We start from the raw sequence: 20,282 nt of genomic DNA, 5'->3' as shown, positions 1-20,282 counted from the left end.
AATTTTACATAATTTGCATTTATAGAAAGAGCTATGCTTTTTATTTTTTTTAAACGTTTATTTATTTTTGAGACAGAGACAGACAGAGCATGAACGGGGGAGGGTCAGAGAGAGAGAGGGAGACACAGAATCGGAAACAGGCTCCAGGCTCCGAGCTGTCAGCACAGAGCCCGACGCGGGGCTTGAACTCATGAACCGCGAGATCATGACCTTAGCCGAAGTCGGACGCTTAACCGACCGAGCCACCCAGGCGCCCCAAGAGCTATGCTTTTTAAACAGGTTAATAATTTTCGAAATTTAAAGAAAGAACAAATTCAATAGGATAAATGGCTCCCTAACAAACATATATCCCTATATCTTCTATATCTATATCATCTATAACTATATCATCTATATCTATATCTATACTTATCTATATACACAGACTTACACATATTTGTGTGTATATGTGTGTGTACATGTTTGTGTGTGTGTGTATGTCTTTTACCAGCAACAAGAAACATTTAGATGGGGGTGGGTTAGCTTAATTATGGTCTTGAAAAATATAAAGAATATTTAAATTCCAAGAGAAATGACTTTGAAGCAGGAATATTTTAGTAAGCTACCTCAATTATTATGTTGATTAAGTTAAACAAAGCTTTTTATTTAGGTTAATAGATGACATTTCTGAGGATGTTTGTAAATATTAAGTACAAATGTGTATTGTGTTGTTTTGAATATTCACTTAAGCAACAACAGTTAAAGCACAGGACCAGTGAAACTCAGCACTCAAAAGAACCTAAATGGTTATTTATGTCACTTCCCACATTTTAAAAGATACAAATCTGAGTCTGAAGGATATAAATAGTCTTGTCCATGGACAGAATAGTTTTATTTTGACCTTTCTTGTATATTAAACTCCTAAATAATTCTTGAAAATTCTCTAAGCCAGAATTCTCAGTTTGGATCAATGTAGAGACAAGTTTTCAAAAGAATAAGAATATTTTTTCAGAACCTGCAAAATACATCTGTTAACTCTAATTTGAGAAACTCTGCTATAGGTCATAGGGTATACCAAGCATTTCAAATGAAAGTTCTTAATTCCAAGCTATTTTAATGCATTCATTAGTCAATTTTACTCACACTTGTACATTTCTTTTGTAGTTTTTAAATTATCCTTTAAATAAGAAACATTTGGAAGATTTGTTAACTATAAGGGTAGCATATATATTCTCCACTAAAAGATAAAAAAAAACAGATATCATAGATAGAACTCATAAAAATTTTAAAAATCTACATGAACTGAATTTATCTTTCCCTTAATCATTTTGGTGAAGATGTTTACAAATTGTTGGATAACTTTAGAATTACCATCTATCAAGGTAACACATAGAACATTATCAACTTTTATTAATCTCAATATTAACCAGTCCTTAATCTAAGTGTTTATCTTGATTAATACAAAGTATCTTTATCAACTTAAACAGAGTATAGTCTCTATTATATGAATATTGATATTAAAACAAATAATTAGGGTATGATGACAAAATAGGACAAACATTTTTTTTGTTGTAGTAGAACTGAAACAATAAACTAATGGATGATATAAATTTATAAAATAATTTGGACTTGAATATTTAAATTTTGACTTAAATACTTTAATGCTTCATAATAATTGTCAGAGGCAAAGGATTCAAATATAAATGTTTGAATATATTTTCCAGAATGATTGCAACAAATCTAAAGGTTTTTTTTTTTTATGTTTATTTATATTTGAGAGAGAGACAGAGCACGAGTGGGGAGGGGCAGAGAGAGATGGAGACAGAATTCAAAGCAGATCCCAGGCTCTGAGCTGTCAGTACAAAGCCTGACACAGGAGCCATGAGATCATGACCTGAGCTGAAGTCAGACATTCTAACCAACTGAGCCACCCCAGCGCCCCGAAAAAAAAAAACTAAAGTTTAAATCAATTATGCTCTTAAATATAAATATCTGAATAGAGGTAAGAGAATTATAATTAAGATACCAGAGAATAGAGATAAGATTCCAAGGAACAAACTCCCTAAAGTAAAAACTTAAAAAAAAAAAAAAAAAAAAGAGGCAGAAGACTATATATCATTCTAAGCAAGAACTGGAAATTTGTATATAACATTGTTATGCATATAAAATATAATTTTAAAATACACTTATTTATCTATCTAATCTCTTTCCTTGGAGAATTCTTTAAAAAAAAACATTTTTATGTTTATTCATTTTTGAAAGACAGAGACAGAGCACAAGCACTGGTGGAGTGGGCAGAGAGAGACGGGGCGGTGGCGGTGGGGGTGGGGAGGCGGTGGGGAGGGGACACACAGAATCTGAAGCAGGCTCCAGGCTCCAAGCTGTCAGCACGGAGCCTGACGCGGGGCTCGAAGTCACCAACCGCAAGATCATGACCTGAGCCGAAGTCGGATGCTCAACCAACTGAGCCACCCAGGTGCCCCTTTTCTTGGAGAATTCTTAAGAAACTATCAGGGGTGCACAGGTGGCCCAGTCGGTTAAGCATTCGACTCTTGATTTTATTTAGCTCAGGTCATGATCTCGTAGTTCATGAGTTTGAGCCCACATTGGGCTTGGCACTGACAGTGTGAAACCTGCTTGGGATTCTCTCTCTCTCTCTCTCTCTCTCTCACTCTCTCCCTCTCTCTCTCTCTGTGTCTCTGTTCTTCTCACACTCTCTCTCACTCTCTCTCTCTCTCTCTCTCAAAAATAAATAAATGAACTTAAAATTATCTATAGCACTTGGTAGTGGAACTGAGGGTTTACTTTTTCATGCTGATTTGTTTTTACCATGTTAATAAATGAGAAAATAAAGTATAACCATCCCACTGTATAAAACAGCACTTGGCTATTGTGCATCAAATTATAGTAATTATAAAAATAGGACTTTTTTGACTAACACTAAATATTTTATAAAAATATATTTTGATATGTCATATAATAATTTAAAATTGTATCTTAAACTAGTCCATGGGTTAAATGTTTGTTTCAGTATATTATGTGTTGTACATTGACAATTTTATTATAAATGTAATAGAACCTTGAATTTTTTATATCTTGTCACATTTTTAAAGTTTCAGCAAGTCATTTTGAAGTTTCAAAATCCCCTCTTCATTCTTAAAGTCTTATGAAAATTATTCCTCTTTCATAAGGAAAACTGCAAAATAATTATAAAAATATGTAGTCATGTGTAGCTTTTGAAGAAATACCAGAGAAAAGCTTGCAACTCCACACCAGTTTAATGCATTCAGGTATTGTCTTAAATTTGTAAATATATCTTTTATTTGTCCCCATTAGATTACCCTTTCATTATTTTGTAAGATTGTTTTAAAATTATAATCTAGCTATCCTTTTGTCCTTACATTTTATTTAATATGGCTTGGGAAGAATGACCATTCATTAAAACATAATCTAAGAATCTCTTTGAGTTTTATGATTGAGGTTATATTTTTGGGGCTTTATAAAAAAAATCCCGACAATTGAATAGACGTTTGAAGTTGGTAAGCCATCATAATTTTCAGCGAGGTAAAAGTTTAAATAATGATGCTTGTCAATATGAAAACTAAATGATTCTCATTGTGTTCAGGAACCTTTTGCTTTCCAAATCACTTAAACTCTCTACTTGTAATTGCAGTGCTTGGAAGGCCCTTTGCATACACAGTGATTACATGCACACTAAACTGCGTGCTTTTACTAGGTGTTCTAAACTTTTTATGAGAGACAACAAACTCCAGGAATCAACAGAGGCTATGAAATTCTCTAAACTATTTTCCTGAACTTTATTAACCACAGTGTTTCAGAGAGATGTAAAACAGATACTTAAAGAACAGATCTTTGGGGAGTTTGCTCATGCTTTCATATCATGTGAATCTGTTTCATCAGTATTCACACTTCCTTATTTTCTTCCAGAGTTCCAGTAGCTTTGCAGAATATAAACATTATGTTGAAATGCTACATTGCATGCATTAATGTGTTCATTTCATTAATTCCATAAATGAAGTCACCTTTCACATATACCACCTGTACAAATTTCCAATGGGATTTGAAGAGTGAAAGGCACCTCTAGAACTACTTCTTTATATCCTGGGTCACAGTTTAGAATTCAATCGTTTGACATCTGAAGGGGGAGCACATAGATGGATGAGTAGTACAGTAGCAAGGTGAGTTCTTCATGGAGAATTCAAAACAATTCTTGTAAAAAACATCTAAAGCATAGTAATCTAAAGAAAGTATACCATTAACTTCACCAGTGGTCAGAAGTTTGGCCTTGTTAATCTTTGGAATAAAATGCTTAGGTGAAATAGTTTATAATCATTATGGAAGGAATGTGGATAAAACAAAACATGAGTATTGATGAACTAGTTATTAAAAGGTTCTGCACTTTCTATATATTTTTTAATGTTTATTTATTTTTGAGAGAGAGAAAGATACAGAGCATGATTGCTGGAGGGGCAGAGAGAGAGGGAGACACAGAATCCAAAACAGGCTCCAGGCTCTGAGCTGTCAGCACAGAGCCCAACATGGGGCTTGAACTCATGAACCGTGAGATCATGACCTGAGCTGCAGTTAAACACTTAACCACTGAGCCACCCAGGCTCCCCCCTGCACTTTCTTTTTTTTTTTTTTTTAATTTTTTTTTTCAGCGTTTTTTATTTATTTTTGGGACAGAGAGAGACAGAGCATGAACGGGGGAGGGGCAGAGAGAGAGGGAGACACAGAATCGGAAACAGGCTCCAGGCTCCGAGCCATCAGCCCAGAGCCTGACGCGGGGCTCGAACTCACGGACCGCGAGATCGTGACCTGGCTGAAGTCGGACGCTCAACCGACTGCGCCATCCAGGCGCCCCTGCACTTTCTATATTAAAAAAAAATCTGTTAAAAGGGGCACGTGGGTGGCTCAGTCAGTTAAGCCTCCGACTCTTGGTTTTGGCTCAAGTCATGATCTCATGGGTTCATGAGTTTTAAGCCCCACGCTGCCGCACAGAGCCTGCTTGGGATTCTCTCTCTCTCTCCCTTTCTGTTTGCCCCTTCACTGCTCATCCTCTCAACCTCTCCCAATATAAATAAATAAATTTTAAAAGTCTGTAAAAAAGCTTATGTGAATCCACAGCTATTAATCATGCACAATTCCATTTAGATTCTAATTTATTGAAAATGCTCCATTTCAACCATACCTCTTATTTTGTGCTTTGCCACTTAGAGTGAATAAAGAAATATACAACAGAATTTAGGGAACAAAATATTAATTGCAAAGTTTATATGGAGAGACAAAAGACCAGAATAGTCAACACAATATTAATGGGGAAAAAGAAAGTCAGAGGACTGACACTCCCTAACTTCAAGATTTACCATAAAGCTAGCAAAATCAGGACAGCATACAGTCAACTAATGTTTCGGAAAGAAGCAAAGATAATATAACAGAGGAAAGGTAGTCTTTTTTTTTTTTTTTTTTAAGATTCTCCTGGCACCATCTTGCACTGGAAATTGCTGGGAGGACCCAGGCTGTGCATGCAACCAAACTTCACTCCTGCCCTTCAATATATACCCCACAGGCTCCCCAAGGATAATCTTTTCAACAGATGGTGCTAGAATAACTAGACAACCACATATAAAGAAAAGAATCTAGGCACAGACCTTATACCCGTCACAAAAAATAACTCAAAATGGATTGTAGATCTAAATGTGAAATGCAAATCTATACAATTCTTAGAAGATAACATAGAAGAAAATCAAGACAACTTTGGGTTTGGCAATGACTTTTTCGATATATCACCAAAGGCATGATCCATGAAAGAAATATTTGATAAGCTGGTCTTCATTAAAAATAAAAACTTATGCTCTTTTGACACTTGTCAAAAGAATGAAAAGACAAGCCACAGATTGGGAGCAAATATTTGCAAAAGACCTACTTGGTCAAGGAGCGTTATCCAAAATATACAAAAACCTCTTAAACTCAGCAATAAGAAAACCAACAACCTGACTAAAATATGGGCCCAACACCTCAATACACCTCTCACTGAAAAAGAGATAAAGACCACAAATACGCATATTAAAAGATGCCCCACATCATTAGGTCATCAGAGAAATGCAAACTAAAACAACAATGAAATATCACTACGCTAACGATTAGAATGGCCCAAATCCAGAACACTGAAAGCACAGCTGTGAGGATGTGGAGGAACAGGAACTCTCATTCATTACTGTGGAGAATATAAAATGGTACAACCAGTTCGGAAGACAGTTTGGCAATTTTTCACAAAACTCAACATACCCCTATCATAAGATCCAGCAATAATACTCCTTGGTATTTACCCAAATGAGTTGAAAATTATGTCCACCACAAAACCTGCACACGGATGTGTACAACAGCTTTATTCATAAATGTCAAAACTTGGAAGCAACAAGTAAATGAATAAACTGGTACATCCAGACAATGCAAGATTGTTCAGCACTAAAGAGAATGATCTGTCAAGCCATGAAAAGACATGGAGGAATTTTACACGCTTATTGCTAAGCACAAGAAGCCAATCTGAAAAGGCTTATATATGATTCCTACTATATGACATTCAAGAAAAAGCAAAACTATAGACACAGTAAAAACAAACAGAAGCAAACAAAAAATGTTCTTACCATGAATTAATGGGGAGGAATGGATGAATAGGACTTTTAGGTGAGTAAAACTACTCCATATGATACTATAATGGAGGATACATGTTATTACCCATTTGTCAAAACCCACAGAATGTACAAACTAAGAGTGAACTGCAGTGTAAACTATGGACTTTGGGTGATAATGTTGTGTCCATGTAGGTTCATCAGTTGTAACCAATGTACGGCTCTGGTACAAGATGTTGATAGTGGGGCTATGCATGTGTGGGGGCAGGGAGCATATGGGAAGTCTCTGTACCACCCTCTCAATTTTGCTGTGAACCTAAAACTGCTCCGAAAATAGTCTATTAAAATGGTACTAATTCAGAGTAATCTTAAATTTTATTAGTTTCCTATAATCAAAGAGTACTTACTTCAAAACATTTGTTTTTGGATCTTAATAAACTATCACTGGAGTGTGTATGAATATTTCTATGTGTGTGTCAGAGTGTATGTGTCTTCGTGTGTGTTTAAGATAAGACAATAAGACAGTGTTATCTTTAATATTTTCTCACACTCAAATGATACTCAACATTAACATATCAAAAAATAAGATGCGTTCTTAGCACAATGCTTTATAAAGTTATCCTGTTAAAAATACTTTTGTTTTTCCTTCAGAGTCAAACTGTAATTACCAGGAATCTTTGTAATTAAAAAAAACACCTATCCTCCAAATGAATGTATTTTATCTTACTTTGTTGAAGCTTCATGTCAAACATCAAAAGAGTGAATGTTGAATAACCATGATTTAGTTATAAGAATGCAATTTAATTGTGTGAAGAATAACACAATCCAAGAAACTGTCTCGAGCCTTAAACAAGGAAACGGTAGGTAAATCCTGGAAGGAAAGTATCACAGTAACAAAACAAAATGAAAACACCTTAGCCCAGTCCCAATTACAGTATATGAAGCAAACTATTTTTAATTCTGGGTTTGGAAACTTTTTTTCTTTTAGAACTTCTATCCATTGTATTTAATTGGTCCCTTGAACTTGCCCTTCCCTCCCATGGCCACTAATTATGCCCCACATTTTTATCATCTTGCGAGTATATTAATCAAAAAAGTCTAATTGGTCTTCATACTCCTAGCACCTCTTCTTGCCAATTCAGAGTCTGGTGTTACAAGACTTACTCTCCTAAATTCACACATATAACTGTGCTTTAAAATAAAATTGATTCTTTTCCCAATCAAATCACAAGTTATTTTTCCAACCTTGTATTCCAATGCTTTACACTGGACTCCATTACTCCTCAAGTTTACCTTGTTCTTAATTACATCATTGTCTCGGTTCACTCTAATAATGCAATAACATTTCCTTCTGTTTGGTTTTCTCTGTCACCCTCTCTCTCTCTCTGTCTCTGTCCTGTTTCTCTCTTTCTCTTTTTATCCCTGATAAATAGCTATTCTGTTTTTTATGTCTGGTTGAAATGTTAGACTTTTAAGTGTTCTTTGCTAACATGAGAAACAAACTCTACACTCCTGACAATATACCCTCTTAACATTCGTTTAAGTACTAGCCAGTTGTATACATACATCTGTTTCTGCTATAAAGCCTATGCATTCCTTTAAAGAAGTAATCAGACTTCTTCATTTTTCTATCTCCAATATCTGGCATTCAGTAGATATTCAATAAATACACATTACTGCTTATCTTTGTGTTATATATTTTACACATTTATATGTATGCATGACTGAACTTGGCCTTTTGGCCACTTGCCACTTTTATATAAAGTCTATTTCTTGGTTTTACATCTGAGCTTGTATTAATAAAAGGGAAATGTTAACCTAATTCATAAAATTGGAATCTATGGCTTTTGGGGGGAAGCATCAGGGCATGTTATCTCATCCAGCCTTCTCTATCTCTAGTAGACCTCTTAACTACAGAAGGGACTTAATTGCTCCTTAAATATATCTAACATTTATGCTTCCACAATATTGCCCAGTAGCCATTTAGCACTTCTGTTGGTAGTTTTCTTACCCCAAATTCATCAACTTTACCATGAATTCTTATTACTCTTTAACATGGCAAAACATAAAAACCAGTAGTATGCTCATGACTAGACATAAATAGATGCTAAGTTCAAATATTTGCTTTTTTTAAGGAAGAGAATGAGCTTTAAGATAACATAGCACATAAACAAAATGCAAGTTGCTGAATAGCGTACCCATTATAAAAAAGGAGAAACATGTATCCATTGGAAGTTTTTCCTGAAGCTCCCTCCTGTCTAGGGAAAACATTTAGTTATGTGTTCCACTGTGCCAAGGACAGACTGGTCCTTTCCAGACACTTACCCTCTGACAGCATGAATAAGTCTCAATGATGGATAGGCAGTTCGCACTTTCAGTTTGTTCTTAAGGATTAATGCATTAACCCACTCCACGTGCTTCTCTCCTCCTTTGACCATGAAAGCAGGGATCCAAAGGACACTGTCATTCAGCATGGAAAGTCTATGCACAAATTTTTCTCTGTCACTCTCATTCCGAAAGCCTCCAAATGCTCTTTGTACAACTGATGGATTCATGGTAATAAAATCTGATTTAGTTCCCACATCTGCAGCAAACTCCACCACAGGGGCTAGATTACACCTGAAGAGGAAAAAAATTAATGGACAAATGAAAAATTAATATAAACATTAACTCCTAAAACAGTGTACATAAAAAGAAGAATGGGGAACAAGCATTTTTTTTCCTACCATGTTAGAAAAATAAGATAATCTGCCTGATAAAATTATATTTTCAGTAAGTTATCACATATTCAGGAATATTATCTTCAATAAGGATGTGCTCTCCTAGTATAGGGCTCAAACTGTCATTGATATTAATTCGGCCTGTTGTCTAAGAATACTCTTTGTTGCTATCTTCATAAAACCACATGATATGAATTCCTAATAGTTGAATTTATGATGGTAAATTCACAAAAGCTCAGCTGCCGTGCAGTAGGCAACCTAAAACCACATGCTGTTCTCTAAGTAAGTAAAACACACATTAGACTTGATATTCTAATTCCACACCACTTGTCAAACTTAGGTCATTTTAATAACTTTATAAACATAATTAAGTGAAGGTGGCTTTTCTGTATCCTGAGGTCCAGTAAAAGTACAATTTGCTATAGCATTTTCCACAACCATATTCTTAATTGTCCTCTACAGCCCTAAATGGGAAAGAAATGTAAGAAAAGTGGAATTATTACATTTAATATGCCTTTTTGAGATATTAAACAATTCAGAAAAGCCCTTATTATCAAATATCTTTCTGTTCCTTTTGAGCACATCATCAAAATGCACATTTTTTTCCCCTGCTATCAGGCCGCATATGCTTTGTGGAGGAGAGACAGAATTCCATGTCCTGTTCTCCCCACTGAAGCTCCAGGGTCTCACAAAGTGCCTGCACCTGATTTCATTCTTACATCGCAAGAAAGCTTTGAAAGCTTTGAAAAGCACCTTGAATTTTGTCTTCAGTCAAATTTTGATGCTTCTTTGATCCTATCACATAGGTGTTTGGATACTTGACTTAAAAATAGTTTTAAAATGTTTTTCATTTTCTAAAAAACGTTAATTTGTACGTGAAAAGTTAGATATTTAACAAGTAATAGTTTGATAATTTATAAAAAAATCATTTGAATCTATTCAATCTACCCCTTCAAGAAAACACACACACAGTACATACACGCAATTTCTTCTTTTATTTTTCTTCCCTAATATCAGCCTTTAAAGAAAAGGGGAAATAAACTGATTTCCTCTTTCTGTATTTTTGTGGGTTATAATGCATTATGAAAATTTCTCACATTTCCCTTCCTTGTGCTCTTTGCCACTTTAATTTAATTCTCAAACAAGTCACATTTAATTAAAGGGTGAAGTGTGTGCTCCACTATTTAAAATACTGGCTTGTATATCCTTCCTTTCCTTATCTCTCTTAATTAATATATCTTATTACTTGCTAGATCTCTGACACCATTTAGCTACCATAAGGAACAACTCACACAATTCAGCAAAGTCTGTATTATTTAGGATGAGCTCCTCAGAGAAAACAAATAAAAAATAACGCATCATATTGTTTAGAAAATATTTTTTTCAAGTTATATATATTTAATTATACCCACTACAGTGTGTGACATTTATTTGTCTTTAGCCATGATCCATGCACTATATGAGATTAGATATTATTCATTCCCATCACAGTAAGAATATTATGGATGCCATCATAATATTATGAAGAATATTATGAAAGGAATAGCTACATGTGAACAGAAGCCAAAATGGACATCTTACTGTGGAACTCACCGTAGGTTGAGGACATAATTATTTTTCAAGTCCTAAACTGTGTTTCATACCAACTTTAAAAATAGTTAAAATTCTAACCAAGTTGATTGCAAGATGAATTTGAATACTTCAGGGAACATGCATTCTGAACGTTAGTATTACAGATACTTCTCCTTCCTCAGGTAAAAATAGACAATGCTTGTTAATGTTACAGTTAACATAATATGTCTTCCCCATCAAATTCCTCAGCTATTCTTTTCAGAGGATTTCTACTGTAGAAAAACAACATCTCTACTTCATTTTTTCTATAATTGTTAAAATTACCAGAGCCAACCGAGTTAGAAAAAAAAAAAATACCATTCTACTGCATTATCTTTTCAGGGGAAAAATGTCACTTACTTTATGATTTACATTACTTTTTCTTATCACAGATTTAAAAACACCCATACTGGAGCACCTGGGTGGCTCAGGTGGTTAAGCGCCTGACTCTTGATTTCAGCTCAGGTAATGATCTCAGAGTTCATGGGATCAAGCCCCACATTGGGCTGTGCTGGCAGTGCAGAGCCTGCTCTGGAATCTCTCTCCCTCTCTGCCCCTCCCTTGCTTGTGCTCTGTCTTGCCCTCTCTCTCAAAATAAATACATAAATATAAAAAAAATTAAATATTCCTAGTCCCATGTTGGCCAACACTTTTTTTTAGGATTTTAGAATTGACTTTTAGAATTGACTCAGCATGTTTCTTAAACATAAATGTATGGCCATGTGTCTTTTAAGAACTAATAGATTCATCAGTGATGTTGGGTGTTGAAAAACAGGTACTTTCCAGTAGGAAGCAAAAGTAAACTTAGAGAATAAGAATATTTTTTGAGAATAGGGTTGATCTAGGAGACCAGCCAATGTATATGATGCAAGGAATGCTAACTGATTGTACTGTTCACTAAAAAAAGCAGGAGGAGATGAAAGAGTAATTGATTCACATGAACTCTATTGTAAAGTTTTTATTACCTAAGCACAGTGTAACCAGTCTTGTGAGGGATGGAAATAGAAGCACTGAAAATAGCACAACAGAAGGACACATCATAAAATATAATCTACATTAGCTCTAGGAGTCCAGTATATTCATTTTCCTTGGAGTGACTATGTCTGGTTTTTCACTGGAAGGAAAGACTAACATCGTGTCCACATGTGGTCAGTAAATTAACTACTCTGTGGTTGAGTCAGATATTTAGTCATATAATTAGCTGAATGCCACATAATCGGGGCAAGCATTATAAAACCCAAAATAACCAACCAGCTGTGTTGCACTCCCGCAATTCAGTAGACTTGTTGTGAACTGCATAGTGTTACTAGTAGCAATACTGCTGACTGAGCAAGATTATGAATAGATCTGCAATCAAACATTCTGCATCTTTTTTTTTTTCTAAAATCTTCTGAAGGATTATAATACTCAAAAGTATCCAGAATGTGTAGCAAGCATTTATGAATTAACACATTAGTTTTCATTTAATTCTTAATCTCATAAAACTGATCAGTGGCCAATTTTTAAATGAAGGATTTCTGTGAGTCAAAACTACTGAGTACATAAGAATATTAATACACTCAAACTCTATTTCTTTAACAAGATTAAATTTTGTGTACTACCTATTTTTGACATATCAAAAACATGAAAACAGGTATTCAGAATTAGGTATGTTGGCCAAACTCCCTGTATACTCTAAGCTACCCAATTTTAAATTTATTTGTGTTTATTTTCCATCATTAAAAACCTGCAGGAATGTATACTCTAGACCTCTGAAATTTCTTCTTGACCTCACACCAGATGTGATTGCCTCTCAACATTCCTTTTATATAGAACTGAAAATACTTTCATTTCTTTCAATGCTATAGAAAATGTTTTACATTAATTTTAATTTTAACTCATTTAATTTTTTAAGGAAAAAACTCTTATTTCATGTGTAACACCTCAGGATCACAGAATTCCCTAGGGACATGTCTTTTAATTTGTCAATATTCTCTGCATGTCCTTTAAGTAATAGCTCAATAGTCTAAGCAACTAGAAGTTCCCCCTTTCAACAGCTCAGCAGATTTGTCTTGAGAGTTCATTTTTCAAATACTATACTATATTCAAATACTCAGAACTCTTTTCCCAGCTATTTTACTATTTGTGCTATTTTCAAATTATATAATCTGGCCAAAAAATAATCTTGACCATTATTGTTAGTAATACCCATAAGATAAGGTTCATTCATTTAGCTGTGCGTTTATTCATCCCAGGGGTTGTGTTATACACTTATGCTAGCTATAGAACTAGTCATCCACAATACTAAAGTAAAATAGTGTGTGCTGTGATACAGGAGGTTGCTAATCACTTCTTTAAATGAATAACATAGATTAATGAGCAGAAAACAACAATGAGTGGATTATAGACCAAATTGTATTCTTTTTTACCATTTAATGTTCAAACAAGTTCCAAACACATGATTAACATCTTTTTTGCTCTCTTGGCCAGTCCCATTGTGTGTGTTTCTACATACACAGGTATCAACACTGTTGATACACAGGTATCAACACTGAAATATCTCAACACAAACTATCATTACCAAGGGAACCATGTTTGTCAACAGACTATGAAATGTGAGATAACCTCTTCTCTTTTCTGCCCTCAAAGGAAGCTTATGGTTCATATCCGCTCCCATCCTGCTTTTGAGTTGAAGAGCCAAGAGAACAAAGAATCTGTGATACCTATTTCTTTCTTTTCTTTTCTTCTTTTTTTTTTTTTTTTTTAGGTTTTGTGGTTAACCTCTCCAAATGGCTAGAGGAAGCTAAAACATGCAACCTATCAGTCAGTCTTGCTGACTTTGTTGAGTGACTGTAGTAAGCCCTGAAAAGACCTAAAGCCAATAATTTTTGCAATATTTTATGGTAAGGAATAATATTAGCTCTACTCAGAGATGAGAAACTAAGGACAAAATCGTTAAGAAACATGTCCAAGGACATAGTGCATATAAAAGAAAAGCACAACTGTCTTAGAATGATGCAGGATAGCGGTTTTAATTGACACTATTTATACATGTGATTTCTTTCAGAATCAGAGAAAATGTCAATATATTCATCCTTCATCCCAACCTTCCTATAGAAGAAAGTGCAGACTCCCAGGACTTAAGCATATTATACAAGTCCATTCAGCCATATGTTCCCCAAATCCTGAGAAGTTATTAAACAAAGCGTTTTATGTATCTAAACCATAAGAATAATATTTATATTTCACATCTCTTGAAGGAGAGGATTTTCAGAATGTCGATAAAATAATTAAGTATCAAACTGATATGACATTTTGAAATTTGAATCATAGGATTAACAGTTAATTTATATGTTGCATACCATCATGTAGTAAACAAAGTGTAAGAAATAGAGATGAAACATCATGTTGAAGATTTGCGTTTCAGTGTGATGGATGCACACAGAAATACACAATCACACATACACATATCACATTTTATGCTTGATCAGATAACAATTAATGGAATCCTCAATTTGACAGAAATAAAAACAAATGACACTTATGTTGTGAAAATAACTAAGTGACAAAACAGAAGAGGAAACTTTTTCACAAACCCAGATTTGTTTACATTACTGGCAAGGGTGGGAAAAACAGTGCCATATTATTTCCAGGGAAATCACAGAATTGAAAAAAAATTCAAACTCATTCTAAAATACAAAAATGAGAGGGGCGCCTGGGTGGCTCAGTTGGTTGAGCGTCGGACTTCAGCTCAGGTCAGGGATCTCGCGGTCCATGAGTTCGAGCCCCGCGTCGGGCTCTGGGCTGATGGCTCAGAGCCTGGAGCCTGCTTCCAATTCTGTGTCTCCCTCTCTCTCTACCCCATCCCCGTTCATGCTCTGTCTCTGTCTCAAAAATAAACGTTAAAAAAATTAAAAAAAAAAAAAAATGAGAGCACCTGGGTGGCTCGATTGTTCAATTGCCTGACTTCAGCTCAGGTCATGATCTCACAGTTTGTGGGTTCAAGCTCCGCATCAGACTCTGTGCTGACAGCTTGGAGCCTGGAGCCTGGAGCCTGCTTCAGATTCTGTGTCTCCCTCTCTCTGTGCCCCTCCCGCTCGCACTTTGTCTGTTTCTCTCTCTCAAAAATAAATAACATTTAAAAAAAATTGATACCGAGAATTACGTTAGGCTATATTATTCCCACACTTCTGCCAAATCCAAAATGGAGTCATTGTTATATTATCAAATAATATATTAATAATATATATTAATAATATATTTAATAATATATTAAATATGCATTCAGTATGTATGCAATTTTGGCTTAAACTTTACGAATAAAAAGTATTTGGCTTAGTTTCTGCCCTCAATCATCTTTTTTTTTTAATGTTTATTTATTTCTGAGAGAGACACACAGAGAGAGAAAGAGAGAGAGAGACAGAGACAGAGAGAGAGAAAGAGAGAAGCTGGGGAGGGGCAGAGAGAGAGGGAGACACAGAATCCAAAGCAGTCTCCAGGCCCTGAGCTGTCAGCATAGAGCCCAACGAGGGGCTTCAACTCACGAGTGGTGAGATTATGACCTGAGCCAAAATTGGACACTTAACTGAATGAGCCACCCAAGCGACCCCCTCAGCCATCTTTTTAAGAGTAGTTATGTGGGCATTGGTGTTCACATCCCAACCTGCATGGCCTTGGGCAAGTTACTCAAACTCTCTGAGATCCAACTTTTTCTATAAATGATGCTACTAACACTGATTAAAATGCTATGAGAAAATTGAAACAAAATATCTGAATTTCATCTTAGAATTGTTTGCTTAGAATTGGTAATAAATATTAGCTTATGGTAATCATTTTTTTATATGCCCTTTCCTTTTGCAACCTATTATGAGAGATAAAAGGAATGCATGTAGGCAAATTAAAGAGCATGTAGATAGAAAAAACTTACTGAACAACAGTGTGGGGAAAAAAGATTGACTGATAGCACATGTGATAAACCATTTTGGCTGGAGTCGAGCCACTCTTCCCCCTTCCCCCTCCAAAAAGAAACTAATTAGGATTTAAATGGTTGACTCAGTGGTTGATTAAAAATGACTTGAATATTAGACAAAACAAATCTAACTTCATAGGCAATATGAAAACTATTCAAGCTCATAAACATGGCTAAATGTACTTAAGAGAATAGGACACATATATGCAGGAAAAACTAGAATAAAGTTCTACAATTAGGACTTTGACACAATTCTTAAATAAAGTAGTGAAGGTCTTTTATTACTACAGCAAGAAGATTAATAGCTAAGTTTTATTTAGCATTGATTGTGTGGTAGAAATTGTTCTATTTGCCTTTTTTTGCTGTTTTCCTCATAATAATTTCATAAGACAGGCACTCTCATTATGTTTCTCCATTGATGAAGTAACTGAGTCGTTGTAAGTTGTATAAATTTACAAAGCTCGTAAAGAGTAAGGCAGGTTTTAAGCTCTGAAACATCGTGCATCAATTAAGTCCTGTGTATGAAAAGGAAGAACTAGACAAACGAATTTAGATATCTTTGTCACAAATTCAGTTTCACGTGAATGTGATAGAGCTGTATCTTTGATCATCCCAGTAACTTCACTGATTCACACATCTGATCTGAAGGTCTGGTTGGCTAAAGGAAGTGAGAAAGTTACATCCTTCCTCACTCTTCTGTAAACACTCCTCACCAAAGGTGGGGTCTTGGATGGGAGAAGATAACTACCCAGGCATGTGGAGATTACTCCTTGGCAGGGATATATAAACAGCTGTGTTCCTCTGAAAAACAATCAAAGCAAGTAAACATGAAAAGGAATGTGAAGGGGAAAAAATATGCAGATTATGGAAGAAAGGTGAGGCAATTAAAAGTAGAAGGGCATCCGGGTGGCTCAGTGAGTTAGGCATCCAACTTTGGCCCAGATCATGATCTCACGATTCGTGGGTTCCAGCCCCTCATGGAGCTCTGCATTGACTGTGCAGAGCCTGCTCAGGATTCTCTCTCTCTACCCTTCGGTTGCTCTTGCTCTCTCTCACTCTCTCTCTCTTAAAAAAATAAGTAAGTAAGCTTTAAAAAAGTATATATACAGAGACTAAGGAAGGAAAGGGAGGGAGGGAGGAAGGAAGGAATAAAAGGAAGGAAGAAAAGAAGGCAACGGGCTGGTGGTGACATTTATTTATTTATTTATTTATTTATTTATTTATTTATTTATTTTAAAGTTTATTTATTTTGAGGGAGTAACAGAGAGAGAGGGTGAGAATGAGAATCCCAAGCAAATTCTGCACTCACAGCACGGGGCACAAACCCACAAGCCCATGAGATCATGACCTGACCCGAAATCAAGGGTCAGACATTCAACTGACTGAGCCACCCAGGCACCCCTGGTGGTGTCATTTAAAAGCACAAGACTAAAATTCAAGTTGAGACTCTATGTTAACATCAGTGGACTACATTCTCTTCTGTAAAATAAGGAAATTGTCTCAGGAGAGAATGAGATGTACAGTCTACTCAATGAGTTTAATTTTGAAAGAAATACATTGATCTGTTTAGATGTTCAGTTTCTTTCTCTTCTGGGGACTTCTTTCTCATAAAAAAGTGTTCTCATTATGAAAAACTAATATGAACAAGAGGTATTGTTGGAAGAAAAAATCTCCTGGATTTTAAAATAATGAAAGGATACTGAAAAGATCTCACAACAATATAGAGCATACTAGAAGGCTATTAGTAACGGTAACACATTTAAATGTAATATAAAATACAAATATCTCCTCTTATATAAAGCATTGGTTTAAAAATAAGGCCTATTCCAGTGGAAAAAAATAAAAATAAAAATAAAAATAAGGCCTAAAAAGTATAGACTCACTCGAAGACTTCAGCTTACACAGGTATCTTGACTCAATGGGCCTCTGCCTAGACTCTCACCATGAAATCTAGCATATGAATAGACAAGAGTCTGGGAAATCAGGTGACAGTCAAAGCTTTTCACTCTGATTCCACATTTTTAATCAATCTCTGACATTGATCATTCTTCTTGGAGCCTGCTTAACTTTGAGTAGTATGAATACTTACAAATCATCACCTATTTTTCAAGAAAAGAGGAAAAAACTGGAGGAGCGATAAAAGGAACTATAGGAGAATTAAAAGGGGAAAGTAAGGCATCAGAAGGGTAATGACTTACAAATATATTTTTCTCAATTAAAAAATAAACTCTCACAGCCTCTGGTTGTCAATGCACAGTAATGTGCAATAAGCAATTTAGAAGGAAAGAATTTTAATTGCTGTCCTCTATCTGGGGCCTGACAATATATTTATAAAAGTTCATAAACCTCCTGAGCATTGTTAAAAACTTGTCATTATACGACACAGATTTTAAAGGAATTTAAAAATGATTTATTAATGTCAGCCTTTATCACAATTAAGAATTTGCATGTGATTGTTTTTTCACAAAAGTAAATATGTAATGTATATAGGGTAGCAAGATTAATATTTATTTGAATTACTGTAAATGTTACTTCTTGGAATTGCATATAGAATGAATCCTAAGCATACCCTCAAAATGCTTCCTTTGTAATTAAAAAAAACATCATTTTTATTTTTCTGAAGACGGTGTAAAGAGAAAATGCTGGCCATTGTTGAGAAATTCCCTGTTCATTATCTTGGGTAAAAATTCATGACTGGGGAATGTTTAAGACATGGGAGTGGGAAACCAAGCAAGAATACTTAGAATATATTTTCAGGTACTCTTGTCATAATCAGGGGACTGGACTACCCTATTGATCAATGGTTGCTAAGCAGTTACTACTGTTTTAAAGACGGAAGAACTGATTAAGCATGAAATGTATGTCCTTAAAAGTTACGTTGTGCATTAAAAAGAAGGAAACGGGATTCACAAAACATTATAGTTGATATTTTAATCACCCAAGAAAGAAAACCAAGGCAGAAAAACTGTAACTTCTTCTCATTGTAATTCATGGTGTTAATAAACAATGTACACTATGGTCATTACAGAGGCTGTGGGAAACACATCTGAGTTTGCTAACTTTTAGTGATTATACTATAAACTTGTCACAACAACATAGCTTTGACATTTAATTTTCTTGTTTAAGAAAAGAAAAAAAATTGATTTGTCATTATAAGTTATGAATATATTTTTTCATTTTTTTGAAAGTACAACCAAGGGTTGAAAAATAATTTCTAACTTAGTATATATGATTTATTCCACACTAGGCCCTGGAAAGACAGTTGGTAGTATGCTCAGAGGATTTAGGGATTCTGGTACCAATCAAGTATTCAGAAAAATTGTCATATTATGAGTGAATAAAAATGAATGTTTTATTTTCTGATATAACAAAGTAGGCCAAGGCAACTTCACATTCATTAAATCATATTTATTCTAAGTAGAACTTCCTTATAGTCTGTTTTAGTAGAAAATCACATTTTGACTTGGCAGAAAGGCCTTGATCTCCATATTTCTTTCATCCTCCATATCTGATTCAGAAAGTTCCTCTCAGAAAATCTCTCCTGAATAGGGGTGCATGGGTGGCTCAGTCAGTTAAGTGTTTGACTTTGGCTCAGGTCATGATCTTGTGGTTTGGGAATTTGAGCCCAACGTCGGACTCTGTGCTGACAGCTCAGAGCCTGGTGTCTGCTTTGGATTCTGTGTCTCCTTCTTTCTCTGTTCCTCCCCCACTCGCATTTCTCTCTCCCTCTCTCTCTCTCTCTCTCTCTCAAAAATAAACATAAAAAAAAGAAAATCTCTCTTTAGTATATTCTTTCTTCTCTATTCCTATTGATATTTTCTCAGCTTAGTCACCACCATGTTTCTTTGGACTTTTGTTGCAATGATTTGTTAATTAATTATTTTTTAAACTACTAGCTAGACCCAGTGGTGGATCATGAATTATATTTGGGGTCACTGATCATCATTTTTAAAGAATGTGAAAGAAGAGAATGAAAATATTAGAAAATGACAGTGTTTCTTGCACATCATTTTATGAAAATTTGTTGAAGGTTTGTGTGTGTGTGTGTGTGGCCTATGTAGTAACAGCCATGGAAGCAGTAGTAGGAGTATATCATGATGTAAGTTGTATTTCTTACTTTGCATCTTTATTAAACAGAATTGAAAAACATTGCTCTCCAGTTTTTTAACACAAAGACTCCAATTTTATTATTCTGTTTCAAGGATGTTATCATCTTATTGAAATGCACCTTTGATCACATTTTTATCCTAACCAAAAATTCTTTGCTGATATCAGTCCAGGGCTTTCATACATTGTCCCTACCCTTTTCAGAATTTTATTTCTATAAGCCCATTGCTTATCTTAAATCTGAGATAAGGCTTCAGACTACTC

The 20,282-nt window shown here is 35.0% G+C and overlaps 1 protein-coding gene across 1 annotated transcript in view; it reads right to left on the bottom strand.

The window, feature by feature from the left end:
* ST8SIA4 (ST8 alpha-N-acetyl-neuraminide alpha-2,8-sialyltransferase 4) overlaps nucleotides 1-20,282 on the bottom strand; it is a 100,693-nt gene that overhangs the window by 45,826 nt on the left and 34,585 nt on the right. Inside the window, 1 exon segment of the mRNA XM_060635296.3 lies at nucleotides 8,958-9,251. Coding sequence (XP_060491279.2) covers nucleotides 8,958-9,251 — 294 coding nt within the window.

Source organism: Panthera onca, chromosome A1, assembly GCF_046562875.1.
Source record: "Panthera onca isolate mPanOnc1 chromosome A1, mPanOnc1 haplotype 2, whole genome shotgun sequence".
Taxonomy (NCBI): domain Eukaryota; kingdom Metazoa; phylum Chordata; class Mammalia; order Carnivora; family Felidae; genus Panthera; species Panthera onca.
Note: the sequence above shows the minus strand (reverse complement) of the source record. Positions and strands in the feature narration are given on the sequence as shown.